We start from the raw sequence: 21,792 nt of genomic DNA, 5'->3' as shown, positions 1-21,792 counted from the left end.
ATATAGAAGATTTGGCTTACTTTTAGGATCAAATGTGATTCTTATTTTTGAAAATAATAGTAATATATTATCTATATTGTCAATTAATTTATATCATTGTGGTATTTGTTGCATTGCCTTTACGATGATTTAAAAATTAATTTTAGTTTGTTTTTTAATACTATAATAATATCTAGTTATGTAATGAGAATATAATGAAAATCATTGAGAATAACGTGTTTAATTCTCATGAAAATAATGTTAAAATGCCAAAAAAGCGCTTTATTTTCTTAAAAGATGCTTCATTTATAATAGTTCTTTTCCTGGTATACTTTTGTGGTATTCACCTAAAAATAAACATGACAACGGTTTGGCTGAGCAAACTGTGTAAAACCAGTAAAATGTAAATATGGACCCAGCAATCATAGAATACAGCATGCAGTCTGTGATTTTGACACCCTTAAATGTTCTCTACTGTTCCAGCATCATCATTTAAAATAAAGGAATTAAATGTGCAATTAATTAAAAAGATAGTGTAAATAGAAAACATTTCCAACTGTTTCCAGTGTTTCAAATGCTAGACAGGAACTCACAAATTAATTCTTGAATTCTCGTCTCTTTCTCAGTGATTCCACACTCCCAAAAGAGGTCTGGATTTGCCCACCTCTATGATCTGCTCGGCACTGGAGGGTAATAGATCGGCATGGAGTGATCACACACACTGAGGTCTGATTTGCCACTGACAAGTATGTCATTGCTCCAGATTTCTTCGGTTGACTTTTCGCAATTGATCAGCTGGAAATCCCTGTCAACACAGATCTCTATTTGGCCCAAAGTCTGAAACTGGCCCCCCTGAGAAATACAGTAAGAAATTAGATCTCACCTCAGCAAAACTGATGGCAAATTGTGGTCTGAGTGAATTTAACTGTTGCTCAGAGCAGAAGAGGAAATCAAAATGGGCTACATTTACTTTCTTAAAGGAATATGTTGGGTTCAATACAAGTTAGGCTCAATCGACAGGATCTTCAAAAAACACTAATTCATTTTTCTTTTGAAACGTATGTATTATTTGAGCCGTAAAGTTTAATTTCATAATTTATGTTCTCATGGCAACAAAGTTTTAAATCTAGATATACTATAACATTGTGCAGTTTTTCACTCTAAAATTGTTTGTGCTATATAGACTGACCCAATCACTTCCATTGGAAGTGGCTTACCTAGATTACCCATTGGAAGCCTAGATTTTAAACTGTTTTACAGAAAAGGAGGGACGAGTCTAAATACATTTTTGTGGTAAACACCATTATGCCAGTCATGAGGGGCTTTCGCACCGGGTAGTTCTAGGAACTTAGTTCGAGGAACTAGCCACCAGGGTGATTCCCTGAGAACTAATGGTTCCTTTAGGAACATTTTCCTGGTTGCATTCGCACCGCCAGTATGAACTCTGAAGTGACCTTTATTTTGGCGGCGGTGAGAATGGCAGAGGCTGAGCATATAGTGCTTGTATGGCACACATTGGTTATTGGATTAAACTGTTATACATAGAAAGTAGACAGTATATGAAAGGGTATTGGCGTATGCCGTGTGGTTGATATCTAGTGTTGCTAGCTGAGCAGAAATCATGTTTCTCTTGGTCCCCTCAAAAGTTGTGTTGGATTTTCTCCTCACCATAAAGGTTGAGAGGCCCATCTATCACTGTTTTCCATGTTCGTAGACTTAGTTTCTAGAGTAAATATATAGGCTACAATCTGTGTGATTACCATAGACTGTAAAACAAATATGGACATAGTGTCCGTGATGTCATCCATAGGTTTTTGAAGAGCATTTTTGAATCCCAAAGTGGGCGGAGCCGGCCGTCGCCATCTTGGTAGCGTGTCACTCCCGGATAAACGAAAAATGGGCAAAAAGGTGGGATTAGCTGAAGGGACATGGCACTAACAGACAGCAGCTATATAGACCAAAACCACTTTTTGCACCAGGCTGTAAACTATTTTTATTTCTGCTGTAAAGTTGGGCATTTTAACATGTGGGGTCTAGTCGATAAATTGCAGTTTAAGTCACTCCGTAGTTGGATTCAAGAGAGAGACCGGAAGGTTGCCACTTGTTGTTTACACAGCTTTTTTTTTAAATGGCGGGTGCTGGCGTTTCGCGTGCGTTCGGCCAATCAGCGTACACTAAGGTCACTGGTAGTTCCTATGGTCCTTATGCACCAGAGGAACAAGGGGCGCCGCCATCTTTAGAATATTGTTTTTGAACTTCCGTTTTTGCGATCGCTCTGTATATCTCTATGGCATTGCTGTCCAGGAGTAATTAGCTTTTGAAGTGGATTTACTTAATGTAAAGTTAACGGACGTTATCATGACGATTGTAATGTTTAAAGCAGATGTCTTAACAAATGTCAGTAGACCGGGAAGATTTTAAAACGAGCCTTTCATTCATAAATAGGCAAGATCGCTGTGAAAATAACAACGAGCGCAGCGCTGAAAAGGGGCGGGGCTACATAAGGTCTATAGTGCTGGTAGGAGCTCTTTTTTTTACTCTGAAGTAGGAGCTAAATAAGTTCCTCCAAAAGGAGTTCCAAGAACTAAAATAGTTCCTAGTTCCTGCAGAGCGAACACGCCAAAATCCGGGTACTTCCGCCAATAGTTCTAGGAACTATGAAAAGTTTCCTCTGGTGCGAAAGCCCCTATGCTGTCGACTGAGCCAGGAATATTTAACACACAGTCTTATAGGAATATACACAACAAAATAAAATAAAAAAATGCTTCAAAGTCTAAAACAACTTTTCTTGTCTGCTGATGGAAGGGTGGTTAGAAGATTCTGTCATTCTTCATTCATACCTTTCCTGGGTGGACACACTGAATCTTTGGCTTCACTTTGTAGAAGTTGATAAGGGCTGTCTCCACATCATCAAGCTACAACAAACAGGAAATATGACACATTTACTCACATGTGACCATAATCACAAGATTCTTGTTTACTCTAGGCCAAAAATGGAGAAGTTCAATGACCGCAATAGAACATTGCAAGAAGTCAGGCTCTGTGTGTTGAAATGCTGATCTTGCAGCTATCGCAGTGTACACTGGGCAACTTATACACGCTGCGGTTTAGGATAATGCTTTGTGAGGTATCTTATTAGATGGATGATACTTTAGTGAAAATTAAACCTGATCGTTATTTCCATGTGAGAACATGCTGTGTATTCTGTTCCTATCACTGATACCACAACAAGCTGGAACATTACAGTAAATACACTCCAGCACAACCACAGCTTCCGGATTATGGCTTCACAGACCCATCTCTCAGGTCAAAGGTCATCGTAAAATATTTACGTGATCATCTACAGAGGACCACAGTTAGTTCAGTGTCTCATAAATGATAATTACAGCAGTGAGAACAATTAAACTACTTACAGTGTAACGCTCCTCAGAGGGCACAATGTTGTTGTTCCTTAAAACACTAAAAAAAACAAGACTCAATAGGAAATCAATGTCAACTAGGGATGGGAGGCATGATGGTAGCAGCTAACATTTCTGTGAGATAGCAGAAGTGTTTTAAGTGGTAGTCTTTATACCATTGTAGCTGTAATTGTGAAGCCATTATGGGCAGGATTGCTTTAATATACTTGCCGTACACATGGAGTAATATGGAAATCTAAAGCAGGACGTGCCCCAAACTTGTTATTAAAGTGTGTTGTTAGGTACAATATGAATCAACGGTTTATTTGTTAAAAAGCATATTGCAGGTAAAAAAAAAATCTAAATTAATATATAACCTTGTATGAAAATACCATATGAAAAGTTAATGCAGGATTTAAAATGTTTTAAAACGACATAAGGGCACTAATTTAGTAGATAAAGTGAGCATTTCTTGGACTGCTCGTAAAAACGGCTTTTTTTTCAAAATCGCGTCATTTTACGTCACGCTAGGGAGCCTCAGCCTCGGCTCAGTGCAGAGTAGGCTGGTGTTCAGTGAGAGCGGTTGTGAGTCAGTGTGTTTTAGGTAGTTTTTGTATTTCAATTTATCATCGTCATGGTAAATTATTGTGTTTGTGGAGGTTGCAAAAACTCCGGCCTGTAAGGACATTGAGTCCACAGGTTTCCATAACAAGAAAAGGGACGGTGCTGTATATATTTCGTGCCTGGTGCGGTTTGTGCAGGTGAAGAGACGGGATTTGTCTTCCGCATCGGCTTCGAGAACCGCGGTCGTGTGTAGCGTTCACTTAAGATCGGAGGATTATCATCCCGGCGATATGATGGAGTTTAACATGGGATGCCGAAGCCAGAATATTGATCGTCGTATACTGTACCAATGGCATCAAATAGTGTGATATAGGTAGTCATGCCCTAAATAGAGGCAACTTGTAATTGAAAAACAAAATGACTATTGTTTAAATATTCAAATCTTTCATTTTCTGTTTATGTTATAACCCAGGTGAAAAATATGTTTTAAAAATGTACTTGAGTATGTTTTTAGTAACTTACAATAGAAATATACTCAAGTATAGTTTTTATACATTTAATAGTATAAATCTACCCTAAACATACTAATGTCTGCTGGCCTGATATACGATGGTAATAATCTGTACAATATTGTGAGCACAGTGTATATCGTTAGCGAACGTGTATCTATAAACACGTCTCTCACCAAGACACCTGTCCTGTTCTCCACTGGTTCTCCTCACACCACAACTCAATTTGTCTCTGACCGTTCTGTCTGACATTAGTCCTGGCCTGTCCCTGCTCTCTTGGCAGCCTAGCAGGCTCATAATTGTATGGCTGTCGTCCGTCATACGAGTAAGTATTTCCTCAGCGTCCGAAATGTCATTGTGATCCATTGTTTTCCTGTTGTTTGAATCGACCGCTCTCCCGCCCGTTACGTCACGCCCATCACGCCCATTTTCAGACACGGAAGTAAAATTTTCTCACAAAAACGACTCCAGAAGCTTCTGTAGCGTATTTATATGAATTTATATGAATATTTTAGAGAAAATCTAGTTCCTACATTATTTTTCTATACATTGACTCGTTGGGTCCTCTAACCTGCAATATGCCCTTTAATGGTTGTCGAGCAACATTGTAATTTGCCACATCTACCCTACAAAGCATACTGTATCATTAATATGCCATATTTCTTATACAGTATATATATATATATATATATATATATATATATATATTCTCAAATGTAATACTCTACAAAAAAAACAAAAAAAAAAACACAAGCAAAAACTTTTTTTTATATATTTTGTCTAAAGGTTCTATTATGCCATATCAGGCTTTACAGGGTTAATTTAGAATTTAAATGTTAAATTGAGCATATATCACCAATTTTACAAAAAGTTCTGAATGAGGCTCCAATCAGAATTTTGAGTCAGAACTATCAGTTTTATAATATTAGCTGTACTGTATTGAGAATTTTAATTTAGATGAAGTGTTACATAATGCCCGTTTTTGGTGACAGTTATCACTCATTTACTGTATAAATAATCGTATCTTTCGTTTTACATCCACCAAATTTACTGCTATCTCACGACTTCCTAATTTACCAAAAGCCACAAAATCAGAGTGACAAGAGCCACTGAAAAACAAGAACTCACCTATTAAGGTCAAACTTGTGGTACAGCTCAAGAGCTTTGCTAAAGTATTTATGCTCACTGTTCAGAGACTCAGCTTTTGCAGCACATGTTCCATGTTTCTGCCATTCATATTTCCTAAACACACACACACACACAAAAAGAAATCATTAATAAAATCATAGTAATGCTTAAATGTATTTCACATTTTCAAGTTTTTGACATACCAAAATTCTGGGGAAGAAGGTACAAGCAGATCAGGCCAGACTTTCTCCATTTCTGGTAATATGTCCTGCAAGACATGCACATACAACATGTCAAGCACATGTCCGTTGAATTAAAATATATGACATGCAAGAGGGCAAATTACCTCAATCAAACTGGCATTAAAATGCCAGGATGTGTTGCACCTTATGCCAGTGTTGGGCCTGTAATAACAAAAAATATTCTTCAAATACTTCTACTGCCACAAAACAATCATCCAACTGGCATTGGCATCATTACTGGATGATTTTTGAGATCACATGACACCAGGGTTGCACTAATATAAAAATGTTATCATAACAATATTTGCAGTACACAATGTCAAGTATTAAGTTTATGTTACACAAGATGGAGCAGAAGTGAAATGCAGAAAATACGTTTTTTTTTTTTTTTTAAACAAGAGGTGTTATATTAGCAAATGTATTTTTTTTATGCTTGTGGGTTAGTTAAATGTTTGAGGAAAAGGTGTCTTCGGTTAATACCAAAGTATACCATTTTTTATACAGTATGTCTTCCATAAAAACAAGAAACCAATATAGTCACCAATCATGCATGTGCACCTCAAAAATAGGAAATTTTGTTAGACTTTGACCAACATTACGAAGCATTTTTTTTTTTTTGATAAACCTACCATAATCCATGCAGAGTCCAATAGCTCAAATTTGTTTTACATTGTTCCATCTATAAATGAAAAACAGCATAATTTATCCACCTGATACCCAGAGAAGGAGAAATAGATGGCATGTCAACAATAACATAATGTCAAGCAAAGGAAATACATTACACTGCAAAATGTCTGTGGCCAGTGTTGGGTCAGGATGAGTTTTGTCCATTCTCCCCTAAAAGAAGCAGTCAATTCACAATGCATGATTTCAGTGTGACAATTACCATCTGACATACATTTTGTAAAAAGTGGTCACAGTAACAAATACATATTAAAATCATTAAATTGGCCATGCAAATGGTTGAAACTCATTGACCAAATTCGCATTGCTGTTATGCACCTGAATATTGTTTTGTAATTTTCATTACTGTTATAAAGTAGGCTACTTTTTAATGGTTCACAGTGTTAAACACAGTGACACAATATTTATTAGTAGTAGTATTTAAATCTTCTACAAAGAACTAATACAATAACGTATAAAAAAAAGCCAAAAAACACTAATTTGAAATTCCTGGGGGAACTCTCAAATAAATTATTTTTCTTATTATTATTATTATTCCAGTCACAATGCTGTGCATTTTGTAATACATTATGCATATTATGGTTGCTGAGAGAGAACAAGTTTTTAGAACATTTCCTTAAAATGTGATTCTTATTATGAGACGGTTCATTAGTAAATCAAAAACCGTTCGACTAGTGTAGTGGGATACGAGTCGGTTCTTTCTAGCTGATCAAAAATAAATGAATTAATCTGACTCTCTAAGTTATTAATATCATCTTCAATATTAATTAGCCTAACCAAGAACTGTTAGTGTGTTTTGTTTTCATTGCTGTGAAAAGTCACAGGATGTCCTGTCTGAGACGTCATAAAGACACATAACAAAATGTGAAATAAATGTAATAAATCGTTACTAAAGTTGTTTTTACACAAGCTTTGAAATGCCTGTGTAAAAACAAATTCAGTAAGAATTAGGCTAGATTTATTACATTTATTTTATATTTTGTTATCTGTCCTGTTGACGTCTACAAATAAGAAACTCATCTGTTGGCAACAGCCTGATATGGGCAGTACAGCAAGTTCAGTTGAACGTTGTTTTCTAATCTTTAACGTCTTAGATTTTATGTAGTGTTTACTGTGTACTCTATGTATCTCGTTCAATACATTCTGGAAAATACAAACATGAGGCTTTACAGTAAGGCTATATAGTATTGATTTTCTGGCTGCTAATGCACCCCAACTTCAAACAGGAATCAATGTATACATTTATCTAAACGTATGACATACCGAGGATGGGCAAAGGCCGTTGAACAGAAATATCCAGCACAAAGTACGACAGCAACTGCAATGAATCTCATTCTTCCAGGTGGAGCAAGTCCGCTCATCTAAGAACAAAAAAGGATTTATTTCCAACGTACATTGTAAAAAGCATCTACAAGACACAGTCAAAACACAGAGCATAACGCAAAGTGGCGTCCAAAAGTATCAACCGAATGTGAGATAGAAAACAAAAACAAACAACAACAAACAACACTGAACATAAACTTGCGTTAAGAAGTCAATTACCTTTTATTGTCTGATATAACGTTACCGCTTTGGTTTGGTGTGTGCAGTTTTTACGTCCTATTAGTATCAGAGAGCAGCAGCGTTTTAAAGGTTGTTATTCAGTCTACAGTATGTGTAAGATCGGACTGCCCCAGCCACTGTATCAGAAACTGTGCGGTGGAGTCACTTCCTTTCCTGTCAGACAGACACACTGCGGCCTCTATGTGCCTTGATCACGTTTACGGTGGTATTTCGTCACTGCGCGTGCGCTGTCAAATCATGTGATAAACGGCAAATTATGTCATGTGAAGGTGGATTATGCAGATTAAACTATACTGTCTCAACCAGGGAGATTTCTAATGTCATTGTACTGTTCCTTGAGACACTACAGGCAAAAACACGTTTTTTTCATAATTTAGAGATTTGGGGCTTTTTAGCTTTTGGAAAGAAAACATACAAGATACACTTTTTTAGTGTAGCTATTATATATTTTTTATAGAACTTTATCTATTTGCGTTGGTAGATTTCAATTACAGTACATGTCTTTAAAGGCTGTGTTCTCAAAGATTTTTTTCTCATGCCCTGAGCCTGGAATCTCTTCTGCAACACTTACATACACCACAGTTAGTTTTATTCCTATCTTTCTGAAGGTTTTTACAGAGTGGTTTGTTCACTTATGATGTGCCTGATTTTCTAGGCTACAACATTTTGTTCCTAAAAAAATGTGAAAATGTAGGCCTATTTTTTTTTCTAGCTGTTAACAGTATTTTCTGATTTATGATAAAAAGCAACATCCAAAATCCCCTATGTAAAACCATGTCAAAAAATTTAATTAAATAAACAAATAAGAATTTTTAACCTGGCTTTATCCAATGTTTAGATTTTTGTTCTAGACATGTATACAAATTAGTGCATATGGATAATGCTTCATTTGCATATTTAAACAACATTTCAGAAAACTTGTAATACATTTTTTTTGTTGCAATACTTAATGTAATCAATCAACTGGGGGAAGTATGGGCATATCTATTAGTTATTTAAAAAAAATGTTTACCCTATTTACCTGGGGGTATTTTGCCTTAAAAGGTAGCTATTCTGAATTCCCCCCCATTTGATTAACTTACAAATAAAATAGATACAATTTGTCATTAGGATTTTAGGAGGCATATTTTTGCCGTACAACAAAGTGTTTACGTAAATTACCCTATTTATGAATCTTATTTAGTGTTTTTTATCTGATCTCCCACCCATCAATATTAAAAAGTTAGGCCTATTTGTGTAATACCGTTTGATGCCGCTAGTAGCCTATGTATCATCATACAGACAAAATTGTTGTTGAGCAATAAAGAAACACATACATTAAGAAGCTTTAAAATTATGGTTTCGACTGCAATTCGTTTTTGTTTTTTAGCAATTTTGCTAATTCAGAGCAATTAATGTGTCTACTTTAATATGTTATTATGATTTCTGTTCGACTCACCTTTAACTAAACTCTTGTTTTTTAAAACCCATTCAGTATCCATGCAGCGTCAATTAAAAACGTCTCTCTGGTATCTTAATATCTGAGCGAAATGATGTGGGAAGTTTGTGTAAATGCTATATATAGTCTAATGCCTTTCCATAAATGGGATGCGGGAGAGGCAGCATTCCGCATGGGTAATATTTTGCTTTTCATCAGCTGCTTTCATACAGGCGGGTAGAGGCTCATCTACCTCCGCGTCGCGCTCTTGTATTCTCCTGGGGTGAGTATGTCTGGACCCCTTATTTACACACTTATTAAATTATAAAGCAGAGTTGTCCTTGTAGAAACAGGTACTAACACGTTGAGGCTGGAGAAGACTTTTGAACTTTACCTTGGTTGGATATTGATCTCATGATGTTGCTTGAGTGGGAGCTGCACTTGACTTTGAAAGGATTCATAAAACGTTGGCAGTTAAAACATTTCCAGTGCTTTGTGAATATGGGTGAATTAATTGCTGGACAAACTTTGACATGGGTTTGTTTGTTTTTTTAAACAGTGTGTTGGTTGAAATAACCTTTAGAATATGCTATTTACCCCCTTCCCATGAATGATTGTAGATGCATTATGATCCATTCATTTTTACATGCCAAATATAACTGTTATTGAAAATTGTGCATAGGCCTATATATATATATATATATATGTGTGTGTGTGTGTGTGTGTGTGTGTGTGTGTGTGTGTGTGTGTGTGTGTGTGTGTGTGTGTGTGTGTTTTATATGCACAGTAGATGCCATTGTATGTGGGGTTCATTTGTTAATGTGAGGACGTAATGCTGCATTTGACTAAGCATGATTGTTTGTTTATTTGTTTAATTCTTTTTTTAAAGAAATTTGAGGAATGTTCTTTTGGGTTTTCTTGTTGAGATTGTCTTGCAGTGTAGTTTATTTGTCCCTGTTAGAAGATTAACGTTTATGAGAAGTGGTTCCATATTTCAGTACATATATGCAACAGTATACACTATACAGTAGAAATTACTGTGGAATACTGTACCCATCTCCTTGGACTGTCCGATATCCCAACCCCCAAACTCTAATTTTAAACTGCCATGATGTTTGTGTTCCCTGTGGCCCAAAGCACCAGAACACCCCCTCCTCATCATCTCCACAAACAGTTCCACTTTCCTAACACCTAAGTCTAATCAGGAGTGTGCCACAATTTGTGTTTACTGTAACACCGTGTCCCAAATAACTTTAAACACTGAAATCGGAAATTGAGGATAGGAATTTGTGCATATATCTATGCATTTTGTTTTGTCTTGTGTGCAAAGATGGTGCATGTTTTTGTTCCCGTTTTGATTCTTAGGTCCTTTGATGTTGCAATATGGCTGCAGTTGTAACCAGACACAAGCATTTCAGTCAAGAATACCTCAATACTGAGTCTAAATATGTTGTTAAAGAATACTCCAGGTAAGATGAAAAATTACAACAACTGACTCTTTCTTAGCACATATATTTTGTCACGCTTAGACTTTTTATGATGCAACAGGCCATGGAATTGTCTTAAGCAAGTCACAGCTAATCATGATGCTCACTGCAATACTAAAACTAATTGTAATAAAATAGTAACATCATTTATAACATATAATAACATTCTAATAAACCATATTACCAACAGTAGCTGAGCTATAACTGATACCGTCATGTCACTAATTTCCTCTGGGTAGTTGACATGAAATACTTTCGGGAAGTTGACATGGCCTGCAGTGTGACATGCTATACTCCATGTAAAACTATTTTCTAATTATGTGTGCAGCTTATATGACCTCATAATGGTGAGAGAGAGACTACAGTCTACATTTGTCACACTGCAGGACCATTTAATATTAACTAAAAAATGAAAGCAGATTTAAATGAAGGTCATTCAATCTAGTGAAGAACTGAAAAGAGAGGAGGAGTTATAGGGCCTGATTTATGCACTTTCACTTGACCACTCATATCAGTTTCAGAACATGCACTAAATACCCTGATACTGTCTGGAAACTTTTTGCTTTCAATATTTGCTACATTTTATAGAGACATGTTTTAAGTTTGACAAGCTTTCCATTTTGTCGTTAAAATCTGATGTTTTAGGATAATAAGAAAAAAATCGTTATTAAAATTATCAAAATGATTTTATTAGTTATAATATATTTCAAAATTAGTTATATTTTAATATATCAGGACAAAAGCAGATGCTGGTTTAAAGAACATTTTATGTTATAGAGAAGAGAATTGTGATGATGGCTTGTTTGCCCCTTTTGACCCCTTTTGAGGGGTCAAAAGGTCAGTATTCAGTTTCAAAACCATTGTGTAAACCATGTGTAAAGATAATAAATGTCAAATTTTGTATTTTATCAGATGTAATAAAATTCGGATTTTTTTTTTTTTAAGCGTTCTTTTAGTTTCTTTTGTTACTTGTTTCTTTCCACTGTAGACTGCCCTAAAACATCTCGGTTGAAATGCATGGAATATGTATGTTTGAATGCATATCAAAATCAGTAAACTGATTGATGACATGAAGCATTACTGACCCACAGTGATATAATGAATTATCTGATGAATCTTTTGTTTCTTTCATGCTGTTTGTACCGTTAACATTTTAATATACGAAAATGTGTGTGTTTTTAGCTCTGCGGCTGAAGAGGTGAAATATCAATACCAAACACAGAAGAGAATCCAGGGAGTGGTAAAGCCCTTTAAATAATCATTCCTTTCCTTTTAACAAACTTTTTTTTTTAAATAATACTTTCATTAGTCAATATGCATTTTAATGTGTTAAAGACATTTGCTGTTAGCTGTAGTGGGCCGAGTAAATCAGAGGTTAAATAGAACTGACTCTTTCTTACGACATAATTATATTTTGTCACACATAGACTTTTTATGATCCAACAGGCCATGGAATTGTTTGTCTCTTTTCAATAGGTGGATAGGAAGATGCCTGAAAAATACATCCGTGAGGAGTCCATGATCAGGGGCCCCAAGTTTTTGGTTAGACTGAGGTCCCACACAGTGTTTGAAAACAGTGCCATTAAACTTTTCTGCTCGGTGGAGGGATATCCCACCCCACACGTCAAATGGTGAGGTTTCTTTTCACAAACAGGCCTGCCGTGCTTCCTGCACTAGGGTTCAGTGCGCTTGCTCTCACTTATCGTCTGTGGTCATACAATGTAACTTTGAGTCACAGATCTAGCATTATATGTGGCCAGCCACAAGAAAGCATTTCTTTAAATAAATTAAAACTTATTTTAATTGCATCAGACACTTCATCACATTTTTAATCATATATGGAACAGGCCAAAGAAACGCTAAGTAGATTAGTTGTTTTTAAATCACAAACATTCTACAGGTTCAAGGATGATGTCATCTTGGACATTTCCTCTGGAAAGTACTTTGTGGAGAACAACGCTGGATTCCATGCCCTCACCATCCTCAAGTAATTCAAACTTTACTGTGCACTTTTTTGGATAGGGATGCAATGACAGAATGTGGTTTACTGATGATCTGTATTGAACAGAATGAGTGACAAACTTGAATGAGGACAAAATAAGTGACAAGACTCGGGTTGAGTGCTCATTACATTCTCACTTAGTTATTGGATGGCCACAGAAAGCAGGAAACTTCGAAAAACTTATGTAGGAATCTCAGGAAAAACATGTTGCATTTCTCCCGAAATAAATAAACACATTTGCATAGTATTTAGACACAAATAGTATTTAGGCACAAATGTGCCTTAGTATTTTTTTTGTGCAATTCCCAGTGGTTATCACATTTTTTTTTTGCCTTTATGTAAATGATTATTGTAATAACAGTTTATAATAATTAAATTAACAGCGGTACAACAAATACATACATAATGTGAAAATAATTCATCATTTTTTACAGTAATAATATAATAATATTCTAAAACTTTTTAATAATTCAGAAATATTCCACATTTTTTCATTTCAAATAATTATTTCTTTATAACATATTTTGTCGTGCAATTTGACCTCAAAGGATATGCTCTTAGATATTAGAGATTCACCCTCTAAAACACATTTAAATGTTACTAAAAAGTGAACTTCCACAAAAGGAAGTCATGTCAATGGGATTGCATGTGAACTTTTCCAATTTAGTCCAGGGCTGCGCCGCCCACGTCTTGAGCTGCTGTCAGCTGTTCATGTCAAAGTGCTGAGTCTGGTGTCATCTGACACTCCGGCGCCTTACACAGAGATGACTTTCACTGCTGTCACCCTGTCAGTCCCACAAAACACTCACCCTGGCCCTTATGTCACTTTCCTGATGGCTTCTTGCATTCAGAGGCCAAATCTCACAGGTGAATCTTGCTGTTCCGCATTTCCTCTAAAATGACCAAACCTTTCACTTTTTGACAAACAGCCATGCTCCTCAAGACCGCAGGGGCTTAGAGAACGTCTCTAATATAGTACGGTCACGCCGAAGGTCACATTACAGTCTTCTCATTTTCCTTTCCCTTGCGTCTCGTGTTTGCCATTCAAGCCTTAGAGGCTCCCGTGTTGAACACGTTTCGAAAGCAGGCGCTAGTCGTCTACATTAGCATTTAGTTTGGAGCAATTATCCTCTTGACATTAGAGCATTAGTTAACTGCCAATTTATCCATCATGATGGGGAAGCACTTTATGTGCTTTCCAAATGTCAATTAGGAAATGACTGTGGCATATATCCAATCAAATAGCAATCATGTTGATTATTTATTGACTGATTCATTAGTGGAGTGGGTGAAGACAGTGTTGTGGTCCAGTCGTGTATTGATTGAAGTTGTAGACACCTGTGAATGAGTTATACATGTTTTTGTAGGTGTGCAACTGATGACACTGCAATGTACATGGCAGTAGCCTCAAACTCGCACGGACAGGCTTCCTCCCAGGCCTCCGTCATTGTGAAGAGTAAGCTTTTTTCTCCTGTTTCCTGGTATCTAAGCATCCTTACAATAAGATCAAATGTGCAGGAGAAGCAAAAAGTCTACTAATTACAAATGTGTTTTTTACCCAAACATAGACTGTGATACCTTTCTTTAAAAAGTCCATATATACTCTGGTAACACTTTACTGTTCCTTCATTAATGAATAACTACGCAGGAACAAATGAGTGACGCACTATTAACATTCTAGTAACTACTATTAACTAACAAGAAACTCTGAATAACGAATTAGTAAGTAATAGTGCTCAGTCGAATGTGGCATTTCACTATTAGCTAATCAGTAACTACATTTATTTTTCATAACTCCCAGTGAACTACTATATACAGGTTCATAATTAACATGAATAATGTATCATTTTTAATAAAAGGTAACAGTAACCCACTAGTAATGACTAAAGTGTTACTACATCCTTCTTAAGAAACTACTAATCATTTTGATCAGTATTCTAAAGTGAAAAACATAATAACTAGGCCTACCTAATATTGTCTGAAGTCATTGTAAGCTTTTGAGATTTTTGTAAGATTTTGAATAGTAATTCCTTCCGATGTGTTCCCATGATCTTCACTTACTTTAGAATACTGATCCAAATAATTAGTAGATATTTTGGTAACGCTTCCTTTTACAGTCCTGTTACCCATGTACTTACTATGTACTTATTATAGTAATTATAATTACTGGGTAATAACTAGGTACTAACCCTGAACCTACCCCTAACCATAATTGTTGAGTCATTACTATCCAAAACCTTACAAAAACCTTAGTAGTTCCTTTAGAAGGATGTAATAACACTTGATTCATTACTGGTTACCATTACCTTATATTATACATCATGCATTATTAATATTAATTATGGACCTGTTAATAGTAGTTCTTAGTAGTCTTCAGTGAGGTATGAAAAATAGTAGTTACTGATTAGCTAATAGTGAACTACCACATTCGACTGAGCGCTATCACTTACTAATTCGTTAATCAGTTTCTTATTAGTTGATAGTAGTTACTAGAATGTTAATGGTGCGTTACTCATTTGTTCCTGTGTAGTTATTCATTAATGAAGGAACAGTATTCTGAAGTGTTACCTATACTTCTTGTTGTGTCTGCTTTATAGGGTGCAAGGAGGAAGAGAAGTCCAGTCCTTATTCCTGGATGCCTTACCAGTGTAAGTGGGAAAGCCTCCTTTCAATAAAGAGTGAATAACTGGGATGATTTAAGGTCACGAAAGAAAGGAACTGTTTTGTTGTTTCTCAGATGCCATTTTACCTGAAATCAAGTACACAAAGATTAACATCACCTTCACTGAAAAGTTTGACGTGACTTTTGGAAAAGAAGGCGAAAAGGCCACCTTGACCTGCAAGATGACCATTAACCCCAACCTTGCTAACCTGCAACCTGAGGCGCTGTGGTACCGAGATGGTAGGAAGTGGCCACCACAGTTTTTTTAACATATCTACGCAGTTATTGTTAAGAATAGTTCATAGGTCCCTTTTTAAGCATGACATTTTTGTGCACTGCAAAAATAATGACTGTTTTTAAATCCCCTATTATTTACTGACTGACAAACACGTGCCATTGGTTGAGCCAGTCTTTTATGTCCGGCTGCTTAAACAATTCCGCTTTTTTTAATTACAACCTTCGCCTATGGGCAACAGTGTAAATATTACAATAAAGTTAACATGCTTTCTTTTTTATTTGGCCATAATGTTTCCTATAAAGAAGCGGGATTTTTCATGCATTAAAACATTTAAAATAATAGTAAAAAGCATGACAGCCTTCACACAATGTCTTTAGTCTGTATTCAGAGGCCAATAAAATACAGAAGTGTTCAGTGCATACCAAACCTGTTCACAGTGCAAAGACTTAAAAAAAAAAAAAAAAGATTTGTATTTGTATTTTGTATGATGTAACTTTTTGGACCTAAGCAACAGGATTGTGAGAGCATACATCTCACATTTGTGGCGCAGTTGTTGACATTGCTTTTAAAATATTTTAATAAAATGTGTTTAAGTAATTATTGCTATTTATTGTTATACTGATGAATATAAATTCCTGCTTTTAATGGTAGTCTTTTAATGATAGTTAATGATAGTGAAGAAAACTAGTATTTTTTATTCTAGATATTATGTTACTTCTTCAAATGCATAAATATGAAAGTATTTTTTATTCTAGATATTATGTTACTTCTTCAAATGCATAAATAATGAAATATATATTTTGGTATGAAAGGCTGAATAATAATAACACACTTTTATTATTTCACAAAATTTAATAAAGCTATTTAACTGTCCTAATGACAACTGCAACTGATTCATTGTTGTGTCATTCACCCCGGTCAGATATTCATTTTAAAGTTGTTTTGTAGGTATTTGTTTTGCAGTTGAGTCATGTACTGAAGAAATAGCTTTTTATGTCTAGTTGTAGTTTATGACTCATTTCACTCCAATCTCATTATATTCTACAAAAGTAATAGTTTCATTTTCTCTCCTCTGATACCCCATGTCGTTTTTTTTTGGCCCTCCAGAGCATCTCTTGAAAGAGTCGAAGTGGGTGAAAATGGAGTCTGGGGGAGGTGTTGCCAAGCTCACGCTTACTCAACTCGCTAAGGATGATGAGGGTCTTTACACCCTCCGCATGGTGACAAAGGGAGGTGATGCGGTCCACAGGGCTTACGTATACGTTGATGGTAAAGAGTTATGAACTTTTCCAAGGCTTGATGGAAAATCTTATGTGATTCTTTTGATGGCCTTTAAAGGTCCAGATTTGCATAATTCATCTCTGACAATCTCATATAGAACATACATCTGTTTCAGAGTGATTCCCCTTAGTGCATCAGTGATGTGTAGGAGTCATTTTGCCTTGACAGATGGTCCACCTCCAGTTCCTCAAGCTCCCGGAGCCCCAATGGACATCAAGATCCATGACGCTAATAGAGATTATGTCATCGTGTCCTGGAAACCTCCTAACACCACCACTGAAGGACCCATCATTGGATACTTTGTTGACAGGTGACTGCGCTGACTAAGGTCTGCCCAATGGGAGTTGTTTTATTGAATACATTTATTTAAATTATCTTGATACAGTGTCCTCAAAAAAGTTTTTGGACGGTTTAAAATGTGTGAATGTTGTTGCATTAGATAAAATATTAAATATCTGCTAGATTTTTTTTCCTCTGAGCTAATTTCTGAGCCAGTTTTTCAATGATTTTTAATCAACACAACATGGATCCACTAAACACTAGAATTAGTCACTGCAAACCTGGTTCTCTTAGAAGGGAACAAGACGCTGTGTCTGATGATGATATGGGAATTCCTCTGCATGATTGTGTCTGAAGCACATCACTTATTGGTGGAACATCATCCCGTGACACATGACTTCAAAACCAGGAAGCAATAAGGGGTACACGTACCAAACATCGTCAGTTTCTGATTGTCTGGAGGAAGTCGCTCACAGGCATGGAGGATGAATGGCAAGGTGACGTAGCATCTCATTCCCTTCTCAGGGAACCAGGGTTACAGTGTAACATTTGTAAGCCCTCAAATGTACCAATATTTTAATTTAAACCCCCAGAATATGATTTTTTTTCAAAGATTTGAGTCAGGTACTTTGTTTCTTTGTTGACTACTTAAATAGCCGTTTAAATAAAACATCCGCAACACTCCACCCCCGCCTCTTATACATCCAGAATACCTATTGCACGACTATGGACAAATGAGCAAATCTCCATAAAATCTCACTGATTGACAAAATAAAATATATATATATATATATATTTTTGGTGTTTTATAGCTTATGTTTGGGTTCAATTTAACACTCCCATGGATGGTCTCAGGATGCCTCACTGTTGGCACGACACTGGACTCATGGTAGCGTTCACCTTTTCTTCTAGTCAAGTCAAGTCACCTTAATTTATATAGCGCTTTTAACAATACAGATTGTTTCAAAGCAGCTTTACAGTGATAATAGGAAATTATTGTAACAGAGATGGTTTTGGCTTTACAGCAGCTCTAGAATAAATAATAATATTGTCCAGCTAAAGTAAGTTTTTAATTGCTTTACTTCCGTTGTAAAGATCATTAGTTATTAACTTAGGGGGCGCTTACACGACACCATTTTAACTGAAAACAGAAATGCCATTGCTAACACAAGAATAAAATGATTGGAAGCACTTCTTCCCTCCTTTTATAGCAATCACGTGCTGATGAAATGATTAGTAAAATTATGTTATCTGGTCATTTTTGTCTGGGCCATAAACAGTGAAATTTGTGGTTTTGTGATAAAGTTTATTGGCCAATATTTTTTTTTTTAAATATGTTAAATGCATTTGATCACTCTGCAGAATAATCTAGAAAAATCATACATCATTTAATCAACATCAAAACAACTGAAGCAGCGACATTTTCAAATTTGGCCACAGCTGTACCCTGTTGATTAAGTGGGAAGCAGGACCATAATAACGTTCCATTTTTGGAAGGTAATTTGTCTGTTTGTGGTTGAGAGACAACATGAGGGTCAACACTAGGGGCCCTATCTTGCACTCGGCGCAAATGACTTTGTACACTGACGCATGTATCATTCCTATTTTGCACCCACGCAAAGCGGGCTTTTCCCTCCACAGACACACGTCGGTTAACTAAGAAATACACTTGCGCTCCCCGGGGCGGTTCAGCGCAAAGAGGAGGCGTGTTCCGGCGCAAACTTTCCCTCATGCTATTTTGCTGTTCTATAAAACAAATGCGCCACTGACCAGAAAAAACCTAGTCTAAAGTCAGTGGCGCGTTGCGCGTTGTTCATAATGCTATTTTAAGGGCGCATGCTTGGCCATAATCAATGTAGCGTGTGCACAACGCGCATACACTTTGATTCTCTCATCTAAGCAGCAGTTCATACATTATTACGATAGATAGATAGATAGATAGATAGATAGATAGATAGATAGATAGATAGATAGATAGATAGATAGATAGATAGATAGATAGATAGATAGATAGATAGATAGATAGATAGATAGATAGATAGATAGATAGATAGATAGATAGATAGATAGATAGACAGACAGACAATTTATTATAAAAGCATTCGTAGCTTACACATTTACCCAAATTATCATACCACTGTTTAACAGAAGTTAATTTGGGTGGGATTTCTCCATCCCCAATGTCACTTCTCTGTGTTTTACGGCCCTGACGAGAACGTCGGTCTCCTTGGCTGTGAACCGCTCCTGGCGCGCGCCTGGCAAATCCGCCGTTATAATAGGAATCCGCTTTAGAACAAGCGCGCCTGCTCTTAAAGGGAATGTGAGATGACGCTCTGATTGGTTTATTTCACGTTACGCCCAAACCACACCTATGAATAATGAAGCTACTTCAGACCAACCCCTTTTAGATTTGCGCCAGGAGCAAAAGGCATTTATCCCGCCGGGAAAATAGCAACAGCGCCGGGATCCGCCCACAAAGTTACTTGCGCTTTGCGCTTTGACACTTGCGTTTCAGATCGTTAAAATAGGGCCATAGGAGTCTTATGCTTATCTAAGGAGGATGCCTCATAATCAGGGTCCTCCTCAACATTATCGTCTGTCTCACACACATCACTGTCACTGTCAAAGAATTGTGACACAATCTAATTGACAGAAAACATTTGCTTAGAGGTCATTTTCAATTGAGAAAGCATAAAGAGAGAGCTCACAGAGCACAATGAGAAATGGTTTAGAAGGCTTCTGTGGAAGCTTTCATATGTTTGCTCCTCCCCTACGTTTGCTCCTCCCTTATGTTATGTTTTCCCCTCCCCCACGGCACAAAATATCAAAGTTCTTGCACAAATATGTTTTTCCTTCCCTGGAAATATATAATTGGCACCTTCCACATTATACCAATATTTGGTTGCTGATCACCATTAACAAAATCATTATAGTAACACCTGTATAAAATCTAGTGATCATGGCATTTATTTTGTATAATTTACAATTACCTAGCCTTCTAGTTATTGTGCTTTGGTTGCATTCTGGTGGCCCTATTAATACATTAGACATGACAAAATACCTCCATAGCGGTAAAGACTAAAGAGTATCTTCAAGTGGTACCGAGTGGCATAAGACTTGCTAAACACGCATTATAATGTAATGTAATGATCATGATAAAACAGATCCTCGCGCACATTCGACCCGGAGACTGTTTATAGCGGTGCGTGGATCTGAAAGACGCATACTTTCACAGGCGTTTACCGAGATTCGTGTTCGAAGGTGTCACGATCCGTTCACGAAAAGTAGCCTATAATGCAGTGCTTTACCCCTTAAGGACTCAGTAGGGAGCGCGTTCTGGACTACTTAGACAACTAATGCATTTATAGCACAACCTTCTGTGTTCTGCGTCTTTTCAGTAGCGGTGGTTTCAGCTGTCTGCCCTAATATTGTGCGTGCACTTCGCTCGTCCCGCGGATTTATTCCGGACGCTGTGTTTTGTATGCATGCTTTTAACAGCTGTTCTGATGTTGTATGCACCAGCACTTCTTGCTTCATTCTGCTGTATGCGACAATATAACCTTGTTGCTTCATTATTATCACTCTGTGTCTGTGATATTAGTCCCGCATCGGCTCGACCGTGTTCAATGCGGAGCTGAAGGCGCCGGCAAAGTTTTGGGACTCTGCCAGCTAGATGCATGATTGTTTCAACTAGGTCCGGTACCCGAACTGGGTGAGGCGGGGCTTTAGTTCTTTGTTGTATTGACCTGCTTCGGTATGTGTAAAAGTTTTCTGTCAACTCTGCATATATCCTTCGCGATCGATATCGCACGTTTGTCGATGGAGCGGGTTAAGAGCATACTAAATGTTCTGACCGCATTAGTGCAGGACAAAGCTCTGATGATATCAGAAGTTACAGGGACGGATGGTAGCTGTACAAAGTACACAGGCTACATCGTAATTTTAATTTTAATGGAGAGTAGCCTAAAACAAAGGCAGAACACCGTATAATCTGATAGGTAGCATTATTTGATAGAACGCCAGCACCGTAACTTCATATTGACGCGCGGCTAAACAAAGGCAGAGTGCCGTAACTCGATATGAGCGTTCCAAAACTAAGCCAAAGAGCCGTAACAACAGTTACGGTGTTCTGCCTTGGTTTCTCATGGGCTTTTGGAAGTTACCGTTAAGACAAACCATTATTTTCTCGAAAAAACAACGGAATTGACTCAAGATACTTATCCTCATGATAAAGGAGGTCTTGAATGTGCAAAAAATCTCAATAACTCATTTTCGACCAAAAACGAAGTTACGGTCTTTTGCCTTTGCACGGCAGTATGGTTATGTCAGGTCGTAAGCGTTCTGTGACAAGAATCGAGG

At 36.8% G+C, this 21,792-nt stretch overlaps 2 protein-coding genes across 2 annotated transcripts in view; one reads left to right on the top strand and one right to left on the bottom strand.

Annotated features, from left to right (window-relative positions):
• Positions 1-273: 273 nt before the first annotated feature.
• On the bottom strand, positions 274-8,061 carry rnaset2 (ribonuclease T2). The gene is made up of 10 exons (XM_056249463.1): positions 8,047-8,061; positions 7,768-7,865; positions 6,603-6,657; positions 6,450-6,499; positions 5,925-5,982; positions 5,782-5,846; positions 5,579-5,692; positions 3,393-3,438; positions 2,820-2,894; positions 274-831 (listed from the first exon to the last, which is right to left on the bottom strand). The coding sequence occupies exons 2-10, from the start codon at positions 7,863-7,865 to the stop codon at positions 646-648; spliced, it is 747 nt and encodes a 248-aa protein (XP_056105438.1). The 5' UTR covers positions 8,047-8,061; the 3' UTR covers positions 274-645.
• A 1,622-nt stretch (positions 8,062-9,683) lies between these two features.
• Positions 9,684-21,792, top strand: part of myom2b (myomesin 2b) — a 66,721-nt gene continuing 54,612 nt past the window's right edge. Inside the window, exons 1-10 of the mRNA XM_056249431.1 lie at positions 9,684-9,767; positions 10,850-10,953; positions 12,154-12,211; positions 12,448-12,602; positions 12,872-12,958; positions 14,341-14,429; positions 15,571-15,621; positions 15,711-15,875; positions 16,981-17,142; positions 17,323-17,464. Of these exons, the coding sequence (XP_056105406.1) occupies positions 10,868-10,953; positions 12,154-12,211; positions 12,448-12,602; positions 12,872-12,958; positions 14,341-14,429; positions 15,571-15,621; positions 15,711-15,875; positions 16,981-17,142; positions 17,323-17,464 (995 nt within the window). The 5' untranslated portion in view covers positions 9,684-9,767; positions 10,850-10,867. The remainder of the gene's footprint in view (positions 9,768-10,849; positions 10,954-12,153; positions 12,212-12,447; positions 12,603-12,871; positions 12,959-14,340; positions 14,430-15,570; positions 15,622-15,710; positions 15,876-16,980; positions 17,143-17,322; positions 17,465-21,792) is intronic.

This window comes from Rhinichthys klamathensis, unplaced genomic scaffold (assembly GCF_029890125.1).
Source record: "Rhinichthys klamathensis goyatoka isolate OS25496 unplaced genomic scaffold, OSU_Roscu_1.1 h1tg000003l_1, whole genome shotgun sequence".
NCBI classification, from domain to species: Eukaryota; Metazoa; Chordata; class Actinopteri; order Cypriniformes; family Leuciscidae; genus Rhinichthys; species Rhinichthys klamathensis.
Note: the sequence above shows the minus strand (reverse complement) of the source record. Positions and strands in the feature narration are given on the sequence as shown.

Bases quoted from the DNA above. Each gene is read 5' to 3' on its own strand.
- rnaset2 (XM_056249463.1), bottom strand. From the start codon at position 7,865: ATGAGCGGACTTGCTCCACCTGGAAGAATGAGATTCATTGCAGTTGCT. The intron at 5,983-6,449 runs GTAGGTTTATCA...TTGTTATTACAG, and splicing joins TGGACTCTGCATGGATTATG to GCCCAACACTGGCATAAGGT. The intron at 2,895-3,392 runs GTAAGTAGTTTA...TGTTTGTTGTAG, and splicing joins CCTCTGAGGAGCGTTACACT to CTTGATGATGTGGAGACAGC.